This window comes from Mustela lutreola, chromosome 6 (genome assembly GCF_030435805.1).
Source record: "Mustela lutreola isolate mMusLut2 chromosome 6, mMusLut2.pri, whole genome shotgun sequence".
NCBI lineage: Eukaryota > Metazoa > Chordata > Mammalia > Carnivora > Mustelidae > Mustela > Mustela lutreola.
In genome coordinates, this window is record NC_081295.1 from 99279831 (window position 1) to 99295547 (window position 15717).

The 15717-nt window shown below is 43.3% G+C and overlaps 1 protein-coding gene across 2 annotated transcripts in view; it reads left to right on the top strand.

The window, feature by feature from the left end:
- The window catches only part of PAQR8 (progestin and adipoQ receptor family member 8), a 42520-nt gene that overhangs the window by 12545 nt on the left and 14258 nt on the right, over window positions 1-15717 (top strand). The window contains exon 2 of one of the 2 annotated variants that reach the window (XM_059178241.1): window positions 11839-11976. The exons of the other annotated variant lie outside the window; for it this stretch is intronic. Coding sequence (XP_059034224.1) covers window positions 11926-11976 — 51 coding nt within the window. The 5' untranslated portion in view covers window positions 11839-11925. The remainder of the gene's footprint in view (window positions 1-11838; window positions 11977-15717) is intronic. 2 annotated transcript variants of the gene reach the window in all.

A 15717-nucleotide genomic window follows, 5' to 3' on the forward strand; every position in this document is an offset into this window, starting at 1 on the left:
CGATGTGGGACTCGATCCCAGGACGCTGGGATCATGACCTGAGCCGAAGGCAGCTGCTTAACCAACTGAGCCACCCAGGCGTCCCATGACCTCCAAATGATTTTGAAGCAAATCCCAGAATTCATATTATTATTTGTGAGTATTTTAGTATGCATTTCTAAAAGATAAGAACTCTTTTATTAAAATTCTTAAAAATTCACAACAACCCTATTTATTAGTCAGGTGCTATTGTATCCTTATAGATGAAGACAATGAGACACAAGGAGATTACATTACTTGCCCAAGGTCACGCAATTTGTAAGCTTCGATGGTACAAGTTGCCTAACTCCAGAGCCTGTCCTGTTAACCCCATGTTAGGGGTTTGCCGCTAGGCCTCTCTGCTGTAGCTAATCCTACACAACAACCAGATCTGGTGGAAGAACAGAAATCCAGGAATGTGACTATGATTTCTGTCAATTCCATCCCCTGACCAGTGCAGCAATTTGAGTCTCTTTAGGTGCAGAGGGACAGAATGTCTCTGAAAGGCTTGGAATTGTCTCCATGAATGACATGACCAGCCTGAAACATTAGTGGATTCTGTCTGGTCAGCAAAACTGGTAAATAAAGCACCATTGCCATAGTATTTGAGATGTTAGGGAAACCCAGAAGAGAAAGAACTTGATGGAAACTATGACAGTCAGTGGCCCATGGCTGCCAGGGGAAGTAAAAGGTTTCTTTGAAAATGAATTTCCCTTTGGTTTTCTTTCTTGGCATAGGGAATCAGTCTTCCCACAGAGGCTTTTCAGTTTGTTTCTAGCACAGCTAATTGTGTTTATTTGTCTCCAGAATCACATGCCTGCCTCCTCTCCCTTGCCTTTTCTTAAGGTCTCTTGCCTGCTCTCTACTACAGTTACTGCCAAAAATGTTCTCCTCACCTGGGAGCCAGTTGGCTGACAACACAGAGTAGATGTTGGGAGGCCAATTGTGTTTCTCCAGAGGGCTAACTTGGCTTCTGGCATCCAAGCCCACCTCAGGGGAGACGGAGAGAGATTTTAAGCTGCCTACGAAAGGAACCATGTCTTTTGCCTTGTCTGTACCCACTTGATCCATCAGTGTTAAGAGCAGAGCAGAAAGCAAGTAAATATTATTGACTGAGTGAAGAAGAGAGCTTTTCTGGTTCAAGTTCAAGAAATTGATTCTCCATTTTTCCTATCAAAACAAGCATCGCATTGACTTTTCTGCTTAATATTTTTCCTTTGTCTTTGGGATCACTGACATTTACTTGACTCTCAAACCTTTGTCTTTTTTTCTTCGTCCTTCCCCATGCAGTCCTATCACAGAAGCCACATAACTGCTGGAGGACTACTCAGCTCCTACTTAACCCTCTCTCAGTGGAGCTCTAAGAGGTGGCACCTGTCAGGGTGCAGGTGAACAAGAACTTAGAAATTCCACCTTTGGGGGCACCTGAGTGGCTCAGTTGGTTGAGCATTCACTCAGGGTTTCAGCTCAGGTCATGATCTCAGGTTTGGCTCTTAGTGTGGGATCTGCCTGAGATTCTTCATCTCTCTCTCTCTCTCTCTCAAATAAATAAAAATATTTAAAAAATTAAAAGTAGGGCACCTGGATGGCTCAGCCTCAGGTCATAATCCCAAAATCCCGGGATCGAGCCCCACATCAGGCTCCCTGCTCAGCAAGGAGTCTGCTTCTCCCTCTGCCTTTCACCCCACTCATGCTCTCTCTCCCTTGCTCTTGTAAACAAACAAACAAACAAACAAATTCCACTTTTGGCTCTCTCTGGGACATGTCAGCAAGGACTTCGCCTGGGGTCCCTTTCAGGGAGCATGGATTTTCTTAAATATTTATTGTCGTGAATATCTCAAAGTAGATTTTTATGATTGCTTTGACCTCTATTTTTTTAAAAAGTCAAGTGGGGAAAACAGTGGACTGCAAGTCTTTTAGCTCCGTATTGTAGAATCAACTCAGGAATGGCAAATACATGGCTCTGTGCCATGGCTCCCTCCTGAGCCTGGTGACCCTCAATCAAGAGCCTGTGGCAGTAAGTCAGTCACAGAAGCTTTCCCTCTGAGTTCGGCTCACGCCTAGAATGCCTCTCAGCACAGGACTCTAGGAAGCCCTTACCAAAAAGGTTGGCACTAGGGCTAAAATCTATTTGCTGTTTCCCAAGTAAATGGTCTTTAAAGCTCTCCCCACACTAAAATCCCTTGAGCCTTTCTGCCTACGGTCACATTAGGTCCTTAACAGCTAGGGACGAGCTCTCCTCTTTCAGCCAGAATTAGATCAAAGGTCGGGAGTAGGGAGACGTTACTACCATCTGGAAAACAGATGATAGAGGAAAATGTTTTAATTGTTGATGGTTGGTGGAGGATTTAGAGGCGGTGACTGTGCCTTTTCAACCCATAGTAGGTTTGTGTGGATTTACATAGCACAAACCCATAGTGGATTAGATTTGTAGATTGTTAGTTCGTCAGTAAGACAAATTAAAGTCATTCTTTTCATGGGAGAAATGGAATGCTTAATGCTCAAAGGAAATAGAAAGGAAATGGCAGCCCAGATCCCGTCTTTAGGAGTTCCTAATCTGAGGGGACCCCTCAGGGCATCTGCCTTCGGCTTGGGTCATGATCCTGGAATCCTGGGATCGAGTCCCACGTGAGACTCCCTGCTCCACAAGGAGTCTGCTTCTCTTTCTGTCCCTCACCCCACTTAAGCTCTGTCTCTCCCAGCCTCTCTGTCTCTCTCAAATAAATAAATAAAATGTTAAAAAAAAAAGAAAAGAAAAAGGTGTTCCTAATCTGGTCTACCAGTTGTATTAAGCTGAATTTAGATTTAGTGTAGTTGAATGAGAAGTAAAAACAAGAAGCTTAGTGCTTAATTGTAATGAATTTACTCTCCACTGACTGACAGTTCTTTTTACTTTTGAAGAAATTTGGAGGTTGTTAAGTTAATGCGTGTGAAGCAACAGGACTTCCTTGACAGAAGGTTTTAAGTACTCAATACCATATTATAGATGATAAATATAGACTGTAGGAATAACCTGGGCCAGTCTATAGTCACCAGAAAAAATTACCGTCTGATTAACTGTGTGGACAGAGGCTGTGAGGGCTGCTCCAGGCCTGGTCATCTCTCAGAAGACTGACAGATCTTGACAGAAGATGCCAGGCTGCCCTCTGGGTGGTCAAGATCAGGCTGTGTTCTCAAGTGTGGTTTTCTCTTGCTGTTTTAATCGACAGTACATTCTTTTGCAAGCAAAACTCAAACCAAAGCTCTTTCTGGAATGCTCTGATTTACTAGCAAGGACCTGCAGAGGCCCTTTTCCATTTCAGAAGTCTCAACTGGATATGGGGGCTGGGGGAAAAGGGCGGGAAAGGGAAAACCCACATAGGTCAACAAAGCGTTAGTTTGGCCAAGTATTTTTTATTTTATTTTATTTTATTTTTAAAAGATTTTTATTTATTTATTTGACACAGAGAGAGAGATCACAAGCAGGCAGAGAGGCAGGCAGAGAGAGAGGGGGGAAGCAGGCTCCCTGCTGTGCAGAGAGCCTGATGGGGGGCTCAATCCCAGGACCCTGGGATCATGACCTGAGCCGAAGGCAGAGGCTTTAACCCACTGAGCCACCCAGGTGCCCCAGGCCAAGTATTTTAAAGGTATTTTTAAAAGTCAGGTTATGTTTAGAGCCCTGCTTCCTACTTTTATTTAGCAATGCTTATCTGAAAAACAATCAATCACACTTCAGCTGAAATCACTTCTAGTTAACAGCATTCTTTACCTTCTCCATCCTTTGGGATGTTGTAAAAAAAAAAAAAAGGAGGGGGGCAAAAACATCATTTGCCGCTGTTATTTGGGAATGTGTGAAGGAGGTGGATTCTCTGGTGGGGATGAGTAGTTGGTGAGGCTGAAATAGTGAGCCGGGGAATAACTGCAACTTTTCAGTAGATACTACCGTCCTTTGTGGAAGCGAGCCCTGGGGTGGTGGAAATGGAACTCCAAGTTCTGACCTTGAGTTTTCTGGTAACAATCAGTGCTTGTCTCCTCCCAAGACCGTATGATCTGTGCAACTCGCCTGAATAGCTTCTGGCTGGTACTGCGTCAGTTTGTTTTCTAAAGGCGCTCTTGGGATGCTAAAGTGCATCCTTTTGGGTTAAAATCATCTGATCTAAAAGCATCTCATTTGAATGCTAAATGGATGATGCACTTAATGTAGGCTGTTACACATGAAATCGGCTTAAAACTTGGAAGTGACACTTTCTGGACCTGCAGGCATCTTGTCTTAGGCTTATAATTACATTCATTTTTTATTTTTTTTTTAACTTTAATTCAGAAACCTCAAATTGTTGGCCTTTATTATTCTCGGTTTACAGATGGCACCATTGATGCCAGAAGGATTGTGGTTTATTTTTAAGTACGTGACTCATTTAATTTGAGTAGGGTTTGGGCCTTCTGCCTTCCAGCTCCCATGGCCTCCAAGATCAATACAACCTCAAAGTAGAAAAAAAGTTGTCCATTTTTAATAGTGTTTATATAATGGACATGCCTTGTTTACATAAATGACAATGAAGTCTTCAGTTAAGCTAATTGTTACTGACACATTCCGCTTTGGGGAAAAAAAATCAAAAGAGGACGATAAAGTCCTATTAAAACTTTTATTTAAGAGGGATGCCTGGGTGGCTTAGATGGTTAAGCATATGACTTGGGCTCAGGTCATGATCCCAGGGTCCTGGGATCAAGCCCCGAATCAGGCTCTGCTCAGCTGGGACCCTGTTTCTCCCTTTGCCTGCCACTGCTTGTGGTCACTTTCTCTCTCTATCTCTCTGAAAATAAATAAAATCTTAAAAAAAAAAAAAAAAAGAACTTTTATTTAAGAGCAACTTCCTAGTAAGGCTCTAGGCTCACCATAGATAACTGTCCACAATCTTTCTGATGATTGGTACCTCTATTACCCAAGCTGCTTAATGATCAGTGATATCCGGAAGGAGCTGAAGGACTTGTACAGTTCTGAATTAATATACATTATTTTCACTTACACATGTAGGAGAGTGAGCTAATACATTTTAGAATGATTTTTCAATAAATGAGCTTGAGACAGCATTTCCTGAATAGTGTAGAAGTTCAGGGCATAGGCTCTGGAGCAATACTAGCTGGGTACGAATTCTGGCTCTGCCACTTCCCAGCTGTGTGGTCCCTTCTTTTGGACAAGAGACGTGACCTGTTGCCTCATCTGTACTTCATGTCATAGAGTTGTGAGTAATAAATAAGTTAGTAACATGCAAAGAACTTAGAAGTGTTCCTTGCGTAGAGTAAGAGCTCAATATATGTTAGTCATTAGAATAGTTATTATTGGCAACTGGATAAAGGGGGGAGGACCAGGTTAGGCTGGGGGAAAATACATATCTCTGGTTTCTGGGAGCCATTTACTGAGATTGGTACAAGGAGCATGGGACAGAAGCAAGGTCAGTGGAGGAAGAGGCTCTGTTCTGTTGTGTTCATTTTGAGGTACTGTGTTACAAATGAGCAGAGATCTCGAATGGACATCGATAATAAATGGGCATGCCCGATAAGAACTAAATTTTCTGTGTACTACAGATTCTCTCCTTGGTTTTCTTACGGATTTCTTGTGCGCTCTCCAAAAACACGGAATTCCAGGTGCTTTAGGATTTCCATCTGAACAATATTGAACATAATAATGGCACATAGTAGACACTCAGCAAATATTTGTTCAAAGAATAATTGCTTTCATATGATGCTAAGTAGCTTGCCTAAAGGTAATGTGTGGATGGGGGTGAATGGATAGATACACAGGTAAACAGAGAGAGAGTGCCAGATTGAGATTTTGACATAGAAACAAGGAAGTTAAAGACCAGTATACGGTCAGTGTGTCTTTCACCAATTCATTTATTCATTCTTACAGTGTATATATACTGAGCCCTTACTATATGCCAAGTCCTATTTTCGGTACAGGGATACATCAGTGAACAAAACAGGCAAAGATCCCTCTGCTAATGGAGTTTATATTCTGGGCTAGCAGCAGGGCCAGGAAGGACAGACAATAAACATAATAAATAAAAATAATATATTAACAACATACCCATTAAGATGGCTACCAAAAAATTCCAACAGAACAGCTAGATAGTAACAAGTGTTGCCCGAGATGCTGAAGAATTGGAGCCCTTGTGCAGTACTGGTGGGATTTTAAAATAGTGCAAGCAGTATGGAAAACAGTATGGCAGGTCCTCAAAAAATTAAAAAAGAGAATTGCCGGGGCACCTGGGTGGCTTAGTCAGTTAAGCATCTGACTCTTTCTTTTTTTTTTTTAAGATTTTATTTATTTTGACAGACAGAAATCACAGGGAGGCAGAGAGGCAGAGAGAGAGGAAAGGAAGCAGGCTCCCCGCTGAGCAGAGAGCCCGATGTGGGGCTCGATCCCCAGACCCCGGGATCATGACCTGAACCGAAGGCAGAGGCTTTAACCCACTGAGCCACCCAGGTGCCCCAAGCATCTGACTCTTGATCTTGGCTTAGGTCATGATCTCAGGGTCGTGAGCTCAAGACCCATGTCGGGCTCAACACTCAGTGCGGAATCTGCTTGAGATTCTCTCTCTCCTTCTCCCTCGGACCCTCCCCTCCCTCTCAAATAAATAAATCTTTAAAAAAATAGAACACCCAATGATGGAGCAATTGCCCTTCTGAGGTAATAGTAATCCCCCCCCTTCTCTGTAGGGGCTATGTTCCAAGACCCCTAGTAGATGCCTGAAACTGCAGAGAGTACTGAATTCTCTATCTGTCCCATACATACATACTTACCATAATGTTTAACATAAGTCAGGCAAAGTGAGAGACTAACAGTAATAACTAATAATAAAATAGAACAATTATACCAATGTACCATAACAAAGATACGCAAATGTGTTCTGTCTCAAAATACCTTGTTGTGCCCTACTCCGCCCTCTTGTGATGTAAGTAGCTAACATTCCCACGGGAAGAGAGGAAGGGAGGGGAATGACACAGGTGCTATGACCTAGTGTTAGGCTCCTGTTGACCTCCTGAGGATGAGGATCACCTGCTTCTGAACCACACTTGACTGCGGGAAGCTGAGATGGCAGAAAGCAAGACTGCGGATAAGGGGGACTACTCTCTACTCCTGTGAACTGAAAGCAGGGTCTCGAGGAGATGGTTGCACACCCATGTTCATAGCCGCGTTACTCACACTAGCCAAAAGGTGGACGGACCCAAATGTCTATGGACAGATGAGTGGATGACCAAAGTACAGTGTATACATACAATGACATATATTCAGTTTTAAAAAGGAAGGACAGGTGGCACCTGGGTGGCTCAATGGGTTAAAGCCTCTGCCTTCGGCTCAGGTCATGATCCCAGGGTACTGGGACCGAGCCCTACATCGGCCTCTCTCTGCCTGCCTCTCTGCCCACTTGTGATCTCTCTCTCTCTCTGTCAAATAAATAAATAAAATCTTAAATAAATAAAAGAAAAGGAAGGACATTCTGACACATGCTACAACATGGATGAATCCAAGGGACCGCATGCCAGGTGAAATAAGCCAGTCACAAAAAGACGAGCGCTGCCTGCTCCCATTTATCTGAGGTACCGGAGTAGCCAAAGGCATAGAGACAGAAAGTAGTAGTAGTAGGGTTTCTGCCTGGGGCTGGAGGAAGGGGGCAGGAGAGTTGCTGTTGAATGGCTACAGAGTTTCAGTTTCACAAGATGAAAAGAGTTCTGGATATTGGTTGTACGACGACATGAATGTACTTAATACACCTAGAAAGGGTTAAGATGGAAAATTTCATTAGGTATATTTTACCGCAATCAAAAAAAAAAAAAAAAAAACAAACCCATGGGAAAGGAAGTAATGTATGAAGGCACGAAGTGAAAAGTACCACAGAAAACAAGAAGTAGAGCAGAGGAAGGGGCCCCAGAGGGCTGGGGAGGGTGCAAGTGATAGGAAGTCCGTAGGGTGGTGGGGACGGCTCCTTGAGAAGGGGCGATCTGGGCGAGGACTGGAGGAATTGTTGGTGTCTTGGCGGCTGTTACAGTCGGAGTCTCCATCGTCCAGGGCCCCCAGGTGGTGTGCGGCTGGCTATGCCAAGGCAAAGACCAAATGGTGTGTGGCTGTAGAGTTTATGTTGGCAGGCAGCTGACGCAGAAACCGTGACCATGGGCATTTCAACTCAATTGGAAAAACAATCCAGGCACTCAGGTGGCGCTTGCACAGATCATAATCAGATGTCACCTGAGACTTGAGGTCATGTTACAGTAAAGAGAAATGGTTGTTCTCATCCTTGGCCCTTCCTAAAATCAAACTCCAAAACCTAGAAGCAGAAAGTCTGATTTCCTAGTGCCTCGTAAGTTTGCTTGTCCTTGTTTAGCCCACTTCCAACATGAGTTTTAAGCTACTCCATAGGACTAGGATTTTCAGGGCTTCAGCTGACCTTTCTATCAACCCTTAACTGGAGCAGGCATGGGGGTGGGGGAACAGCTTCTTTTAGTTACTGTCTCTCTGGTAGGTCATATTGCTTGGAATGGTGAGTGCTTATAAAAATCCTGTGACCTGGGGCGCCTGGGTGGCTCAGTGGGTTAAAGCCTCTGCCTTCAGCTCAGGTCATGATCCCAGGGTCCTGGGATCAAGCCCCGCAGCGGGCTCTCTGCTCAGCAGGGAGACTGCTTCCTCCTCTCTCTCTGCCTGCCTCTCCGCCTACTTGTGATATCTCTCTCTGTCAAATAAATAAATAAAATCTTTAAAAAAAAAAGAATTTATATAAAAAAAAAAAAATCCTGTGACCTGGACATGTTCTATTACTAATTTATGAGGCATGTATAAACAAGTGTCAACTTGACATCATTTAAGCCAGTACTTTGTACTGAGGAGTAAAATGGAAAGCGGTTTGCAGCATTGGGTTCTTGAACTGATTTTTCCACATCTCATCTGTGAACCTTATCCATGTCTAGTATCATGGGAATGTATCTCTGCTCTGGAGTCAGGAGGAAGTCCCTCACCATGCCCCCATCGCCACACCACTGAACTTGGGAGGGGAGATGAGCATCTGTGGGTGGACAGGCACATCGCCTCTCCACAATCCTGTCCCTGGTCAAGGTTTCTGAAGCTACACGGGCAGCCACTGGCAACACACACTCTGTGTCTCTCTCTGCAGGCTAGAGTGATAGAGTGATTGCGGAGGTCTAGGGACTATTAGGGACTAGGTAGAAGGAGAAATGGATTCCCTCTTAAGTCCTGCCTACAGTGGTGGCGCTAAGCATTGTTTGACTGATTTGTCACATGCTTACCTGCTCAATGTTTGATATCTTTTACATCTGAATATGTTTGCTTTGCTCTTAACACATAGGCACCGCCTGTAGTCATTTAGCCCCAGGAAGTTACCAAGTTCAAGGTATCCCATTTACCTCCAACATATAGTGTTGATGGTAGTAATGGGCTTCTCTTTACCCTCATGGTGAAATGATAAAGAGAATGCTGCAGCCATTAGGTGTCTATTGCTGTCATGAGAGCTGTCATTAGAAGGTGATAGCAGTGCTTGGTAGCAAAGGAAGGAAAGCTCAGTGGCTTCTACAGACATTCCCTGTGGATCTGCCCTGGGAATCTGGGCGTCTATCTGCACGCGGCTCTAAGTGGGGGTGGGGTGGGGAGAGATTTGAGTGCCATATGACATAGTACTTGCCCATAAGAAAGTCAGGGGCTGTACCCAAACAACTGCAGGACAAAGTTATATGCGATGATGTGATGGTGTCTTTCAAGAGATACACACTGAAAGCTGCAGGACAATGGATGGACGATACTGCTTGGACTGGGTGAATAGGAAGGCGTGGAAGACTCGGCATGTGGGAGGTGCCTTTGGGGATAGATGAAATTTCCCGAGCTAGAGATAGATAGATATCACTAAAGAAGTGTGAAGTTTCCTGAGCTAGAGATAGGTAAAGGGAACAGCCTGGGCAAAGATCTGAAGAGGAATCCGCTTCAAAGGGATATACGGAAGAAGACATGTAGGAACTACACTCCAGCCTTGTCTGTCACAGCAAATAACTGGCAACAACCTGTGTGGCTATCCACGGGAGGGTGGACAAAGGAATTACTCAGAAAATACTGATCAGAGAAAATGAATCAACTAGAGAATCATGTCACGATTAATGTGGAAAAACACAAAACATATTAAAGAAGGGAGGCTGCAGGATGTTAGGTACAAAGTTTACATAAAGATTAAAAATATTCAAAACAGTATATATTCTTTATGGATATTTAATTTCATGATTTTTTATATCATTACTTTAGTTATATAATTTTATAGTGTCATAATATGAAAATATTGGAATGAAAAACACCAAATTCAGTGCATAGAGACTGTCAGTGGGAGGGAAGGATGGAATGGGTGGACACAGAAGGTTAAGTCTCAGTTGTGGCTGTTTTATACACACACACACACACACACACATACTATACACATATATAGACTCATACATAAACAGACTCATGTATACACACACATAAATGCATATTTTAAAATCTGAAGTACAGGTTATATGTTAAGGGTTGACCAACAATTGTTTATTATCCTACAAACTAGTCTGTGTACTTGCAGTATTTCATAATTTCAAAATGAAAGAGAAAGTCTCAGGGCACGCTTAGGTATAGCAAATGGCACAGATCAGCGGTTGGCAAGCTTTAACATGACCCTTAGTAACAAGCAGATTTTATTTTAGGAACCACGAGTTGCATGACAGACTTACCCTTTATATGTGAGGTGCACCCTGACCTGTTCTGTTCTGTTTACTTCATTTTGTTCCACATGAAGTGAAGCAGGGGGTGATGTCTGAAGATGCAGATTAGGGTCAGGGCAGAGAAGACCTTGACTGCCAGCCTCAGGAATGTGATCTGTCTTTGGCAGAGAGGAGAAGGCTACCAGTGGTTTTGGGGCACGTTATCAGCCAAACTTTAGTCAAGTCGGATAAGATGGAACTTGGGCCAGAGATTAGAGAGAGCAAGCTCAGTTGTGAAGTTATCACCATAGTAACACTAGGACAGTATATGGGCTTACAGGGGAATGAAAAGAAGGAATCGGTTTTGGATATACAGCAACTTAATTAAAAAAAAAAAAAAGTTTTGATGACAGCTTTGAAGGAAGGGGAGAGGAAAAGGAGAAAGTCCAGTTTGATTTCCAGGCTAGGTGATTGGGAGATTGGTCACACTAGTCACAAAACTCAGTACATCGTAGTTGGTTTTAAACACAGTGCTTAGTGTGGTTCATCCGGAGGTATATTGTGAAGCCTTGGTGGAGGTTAAAAGGCATGGGTTCAGAATGGTCTCAGTGTTTCATGAGTGTCTCTAGCAGCACACAGTAGCTGGCAAGGAAAGAGAGAAATTGGTAGGGCTATGCAGAATGACCCAGAGAAAGGGTGAAGGGTGAAGGGTGCCGGCCAAGGTAGAAATGAAATCAGCTGTCCATGGGGCCAAATGAGGTGGGTGGGCTAAGAGAGAAGGGTTGGGGGACCAGAGGTTTGGAAGAGCCCAGCGTGTTAGAGGGTAAGGAGTGACTCAGGTGGACATTGGGAGTATATAGTAAGGAAGGAAGAGCGTCAAATCTGAGATCTTGGAGCTAACGCCATCCTGAGTGATAAATAGTCACTACCTTGGTAGACCTTGCAGGCTAGGCAGGTGGGCAATTGTCATGTGATGGAGAGGAAAACTGAAGCTATGGGACAGTTTACAGTTACTGATCTGAACTTTTCAGACTTTTCAAACAGAAGCTCCTCAATGGAATGACTAATGATTTTTAACCAGACCAGCTACTAATCATGAATTATTACTCCAAATTGTAGAAAAGGTCACACTGGGAAGTGGAGAGAGGTCTTCACGGGTACCCTTCAGAGGGTCCTCCTGAGAAGTCCTAGGAGAGGAGGCTCTGGATGCCACACCCAGGATGTCACAGGGAGCCACGATTCCTCGTCTGTCATCAGGTCAGAGGCACACAGGCATTCACTTCTCATCCAGCTCTTCTTTTTCCACTCATGCTTGAGGGACTTTCTTTTTCTGAGACACGGGTAGCTGGCTCTGGGGTCACAGAACTTAGAAGCGGCGGGGTCTGCTCATACTTCAAGGGCCGATTTGGTTCAGGGCTTTGAATAGATCACTTAAGTGCTTTGCACCTGTTATCCTCACAATCAAGTAACAGAAACTAAAATAAATAAATAAATAAAATTAATGTCTTGAATAACATCCTTGTGCAACTTAATGAGTTTCATGCTTTAATGTAAGGGAAGACATGTGTACACCCAGTTACAACATAATGCTAAGGGGGAATAACAGGACATGATTAGTTCTGCTAAGTTGCACAGAAGAGTTTATATCTGAGCCAGAATGTGGCTTTGCCAGGCATAGAGAGGGGCACAGTTAACCCTGGTGAAGTGTGTGGCTTGCTCAGGGAACCAGGACAGTCTGTTCTGACTTCTATGCACCAAGGATCAAAAAAACTAGGTCTCCTAATCTGCGAACTCCTGCTCCAATGTTATTTTATTTTACCCTTCTTTCTGCCTGGCCTCTCTCTATATTGAATTTTGGCTCGGGCATTTTTGGGCACAAAAGTACCAATGGTAAGACGAAATAGACCACAAGTGAGCTGGTGACTGGAAATCAGTTAACAGTTTAAACACCATTATGGATACCTACCACATAGATGAACCACACCCAAATAAATAGCATCCAACTCAAATGTTGTTTCCTTTTGAGAAATAACTCCCATTTTCATTATCAAAGATCTCACTGGTTTTACCTTTAAAAGCAAAGAGGGCCAAAGGGGAATCTTATTTCACTTTGTCTTAAACAATTATCTTTTGACACATTCTGGGGCACCTTTACTCTGATAGTTGCTGATAGGAGAGAGAAAGGATGAATAAGTCAGTGTCCAAGGAGGTGCAACCCAATACACAGGGGACACAAGGCTTCCTACACAGCAGTGAAACGGAGCTTGTATCTCGATGTTCTGCTTACCAAACGTGTGGAATAGGCAGGTGAGTGTTCAGGGAGAAAAGAAATCAGGGTGGCCTGGAGAAGGCTTCGTGGTCAATGCAGAATTGAATTAAGGCCTTGAGGACATGTAAAGAGAAACTGAGAATTGAAGTGACTTGCTTGATTCATGGGAGCAAATAAAAAGTCCGGGCCTTGGGACTACCAAGAGAGTGGACTGTGTTAGTGGCAAAAGGGTTAACTTTTCATTGCTAGGGAAAGGGCTTTCCTTACATCCTGCTCCAAACTGGGCTTAATTTGTTATCAGATTCTTCTGCTATGGAAAGTACATTTCCCAGACTGATTTCCTGCCAGTGGAGTGTGCAGTGCTCTTCAAGGTTCACCTGGGTTGGCCCCAGTCCCAGCAGGACTGCGGGTGGGTGACGAAGCTTCCTGCAGGCGAGAGGCTGCGTTACTGTGCCAGCCCGCACCTAAGGAGGCCGGTAGTTACACTCTTACAGAAAGTCTGGGGGGACTCCTGTCCCTAGGCATCAATTAGCAGGCGGTTCAGACATCAGCGCTTACCTCTGCCCAAACAAGAAGTCTCTGAAGAGAAGCGAACCTCACACCCAGCTAACCTGTTGATTGACTTCGGACTGTTCAGTGTGTTCTAAACTGTTCCCAGCTCCCCTCAATCGTCCCACTGGAATGAAACACAGATACCATCTATTGCCTGTGGAAGGTGTGTTCTGTCTGTAATGATGCATTTGGAAAACAGTACCTGTTCAAGTGAGATGACCTGAGATGTGGGAAGTATAGGAAGTAATGAGGAAAATGCAGGAATCCTGGCCAGAGGGTTCCAGCTGGAGAGAGAAAGGCACTAGGAGGAAATAAGCTCTGTTCAGATTCCCCAGAGCACAGCGGCAAGTTAATGTTGTCTTTTCTTTCTCCTATCAATATTATGGGGATGCACAGAGGAAGAGATCCAGAGCTGGAAGGGTCACTGAGCCCAGAAGTTGACATGTGTTTCTGGCAATCTGTAGCACACAGGAGCATCTCACTTTTTTCTCGGGCAGGGTTCAGCCATGTCAGGTTCCCATGTGGTCAGGGACTGACTGGTATGAAGGCCATGTGGGTTTGTGTGCAGTGATTACCTCTTTAGACAATATTGCTTATGTTGCCTTTCCCCATCTAAGAGAACATGATTGCCACTTTAATGGTAGATGTTAATATATTTATTTTTCCCTTTCTAAGCCCCCATGAGCATTAGCTTACATTATGGCAAGTATAAATAGGTTGCTTCCAATAATAATTTTATTAGTATGGAATCTTAACTAGTCGAACTCAAAATCCATAGAATAATGCAAATAAGTATATATTTCTTTATAATCCTGGGGTGATTTTTGTGTGGGGGTGAGGGAGAGTCTTAAAATCCATTGTACTCTTTAATGATGTTTTACCAAGTTTTACATTCTTATGTCAAATATTCTTATTTGTAGAATAGCAATAACTATTTTTCCAATTACAAAAGTAGTAAATGTACATTGTTAAAAAGTACTGTAATAGGGGGCACCTGAGTGGCTCAATGGTTTAAGCCTCTGCCTTCAGTTAGGGTCATGATCTCAGGGTCCTGGGATCGAGTCCCATATGGGGCTCTCTGCTCGGTGGGGAGCCTGCCTACCTCTCTCTGCCTACCTCTCTGCCTACTTGTGATCTCTGTCAAATAAATCAAATCTTAAAAAAAAAAAAGTACTGTAATGCGGGGTACCTGGTGGCTCAGTCGGTTAAACATCCGACTCTTTGATTTCGGCTCAGGTTATGATCTCAGGGCCTGGGATTGGGTCTGGCATCAGGCTCTGCACGCAGCATGGTGTTGGCTTGAGGATTTCTCTCTCCCTCTGCCCTTCTCCACCCACGCATGCACGTCTGCATTCTCTTTCTCTCAAAAATAAGTCTTTTAAAGAAAAAAGAGTACCATAATGATAGTATCTACCCTAGAAGAAAAGTAGAATTCTCCATAAGCCCACCACTTAACAATGTTCTGTATTACTGTTTTGATTATATGCAATCTCATACTTATTCTGTGCTATATGTATATGTTTACAAAAGTAGGACATATTCTTTTTAATTTGCTTCTTCCTTGTCACAATGTCTTTCATTCATTGTATTCAGCAAATGTATTCAGCATTGTATTCAGCAAATCCCTGCTGAGTACCTACTATGTGCAAATCAGTCCCTGTTCTAAGTGCAGGGGAGACTACATGAAAAAAAAAAACCAGGAAAAACATATTTCACATTCATCTTTCTAAAAACAATAAATGTTAAATATCTACATAATTATTTTAATAGGTCCATAGTATTCTATTGCGTAGATTTATCAGAATTTATGAAATCAGATCTCCCATTTTTGGATATTGAGATATTACTTACGATTGTTAGGTTTTCTTAAATATGGACAGAATATGCATTAACCCTTTGTGAATCCGAATTCATGTCAAATTTATCTCTGCTAATAACAGGATTCTGCTGGTAGTGCCACTCTTTAAAATGATTTTATAAACATTTTTATGTTATCTGGCAGATGTGGCTATAAAGATCCATGTGGGCCCAGCAGCCTCTTGCTTGAAGGATGCTTAGAGATCCTGGAGGTGTTTGAGGCTGTTTACAGCTTCACGTCTGTCTCCGTTAGGCCAAAGGCTGCTCAGAGCAAGTTTCCAGTTCTTATAAATGGACCCTAAGTTGGCATTTTGACTGTT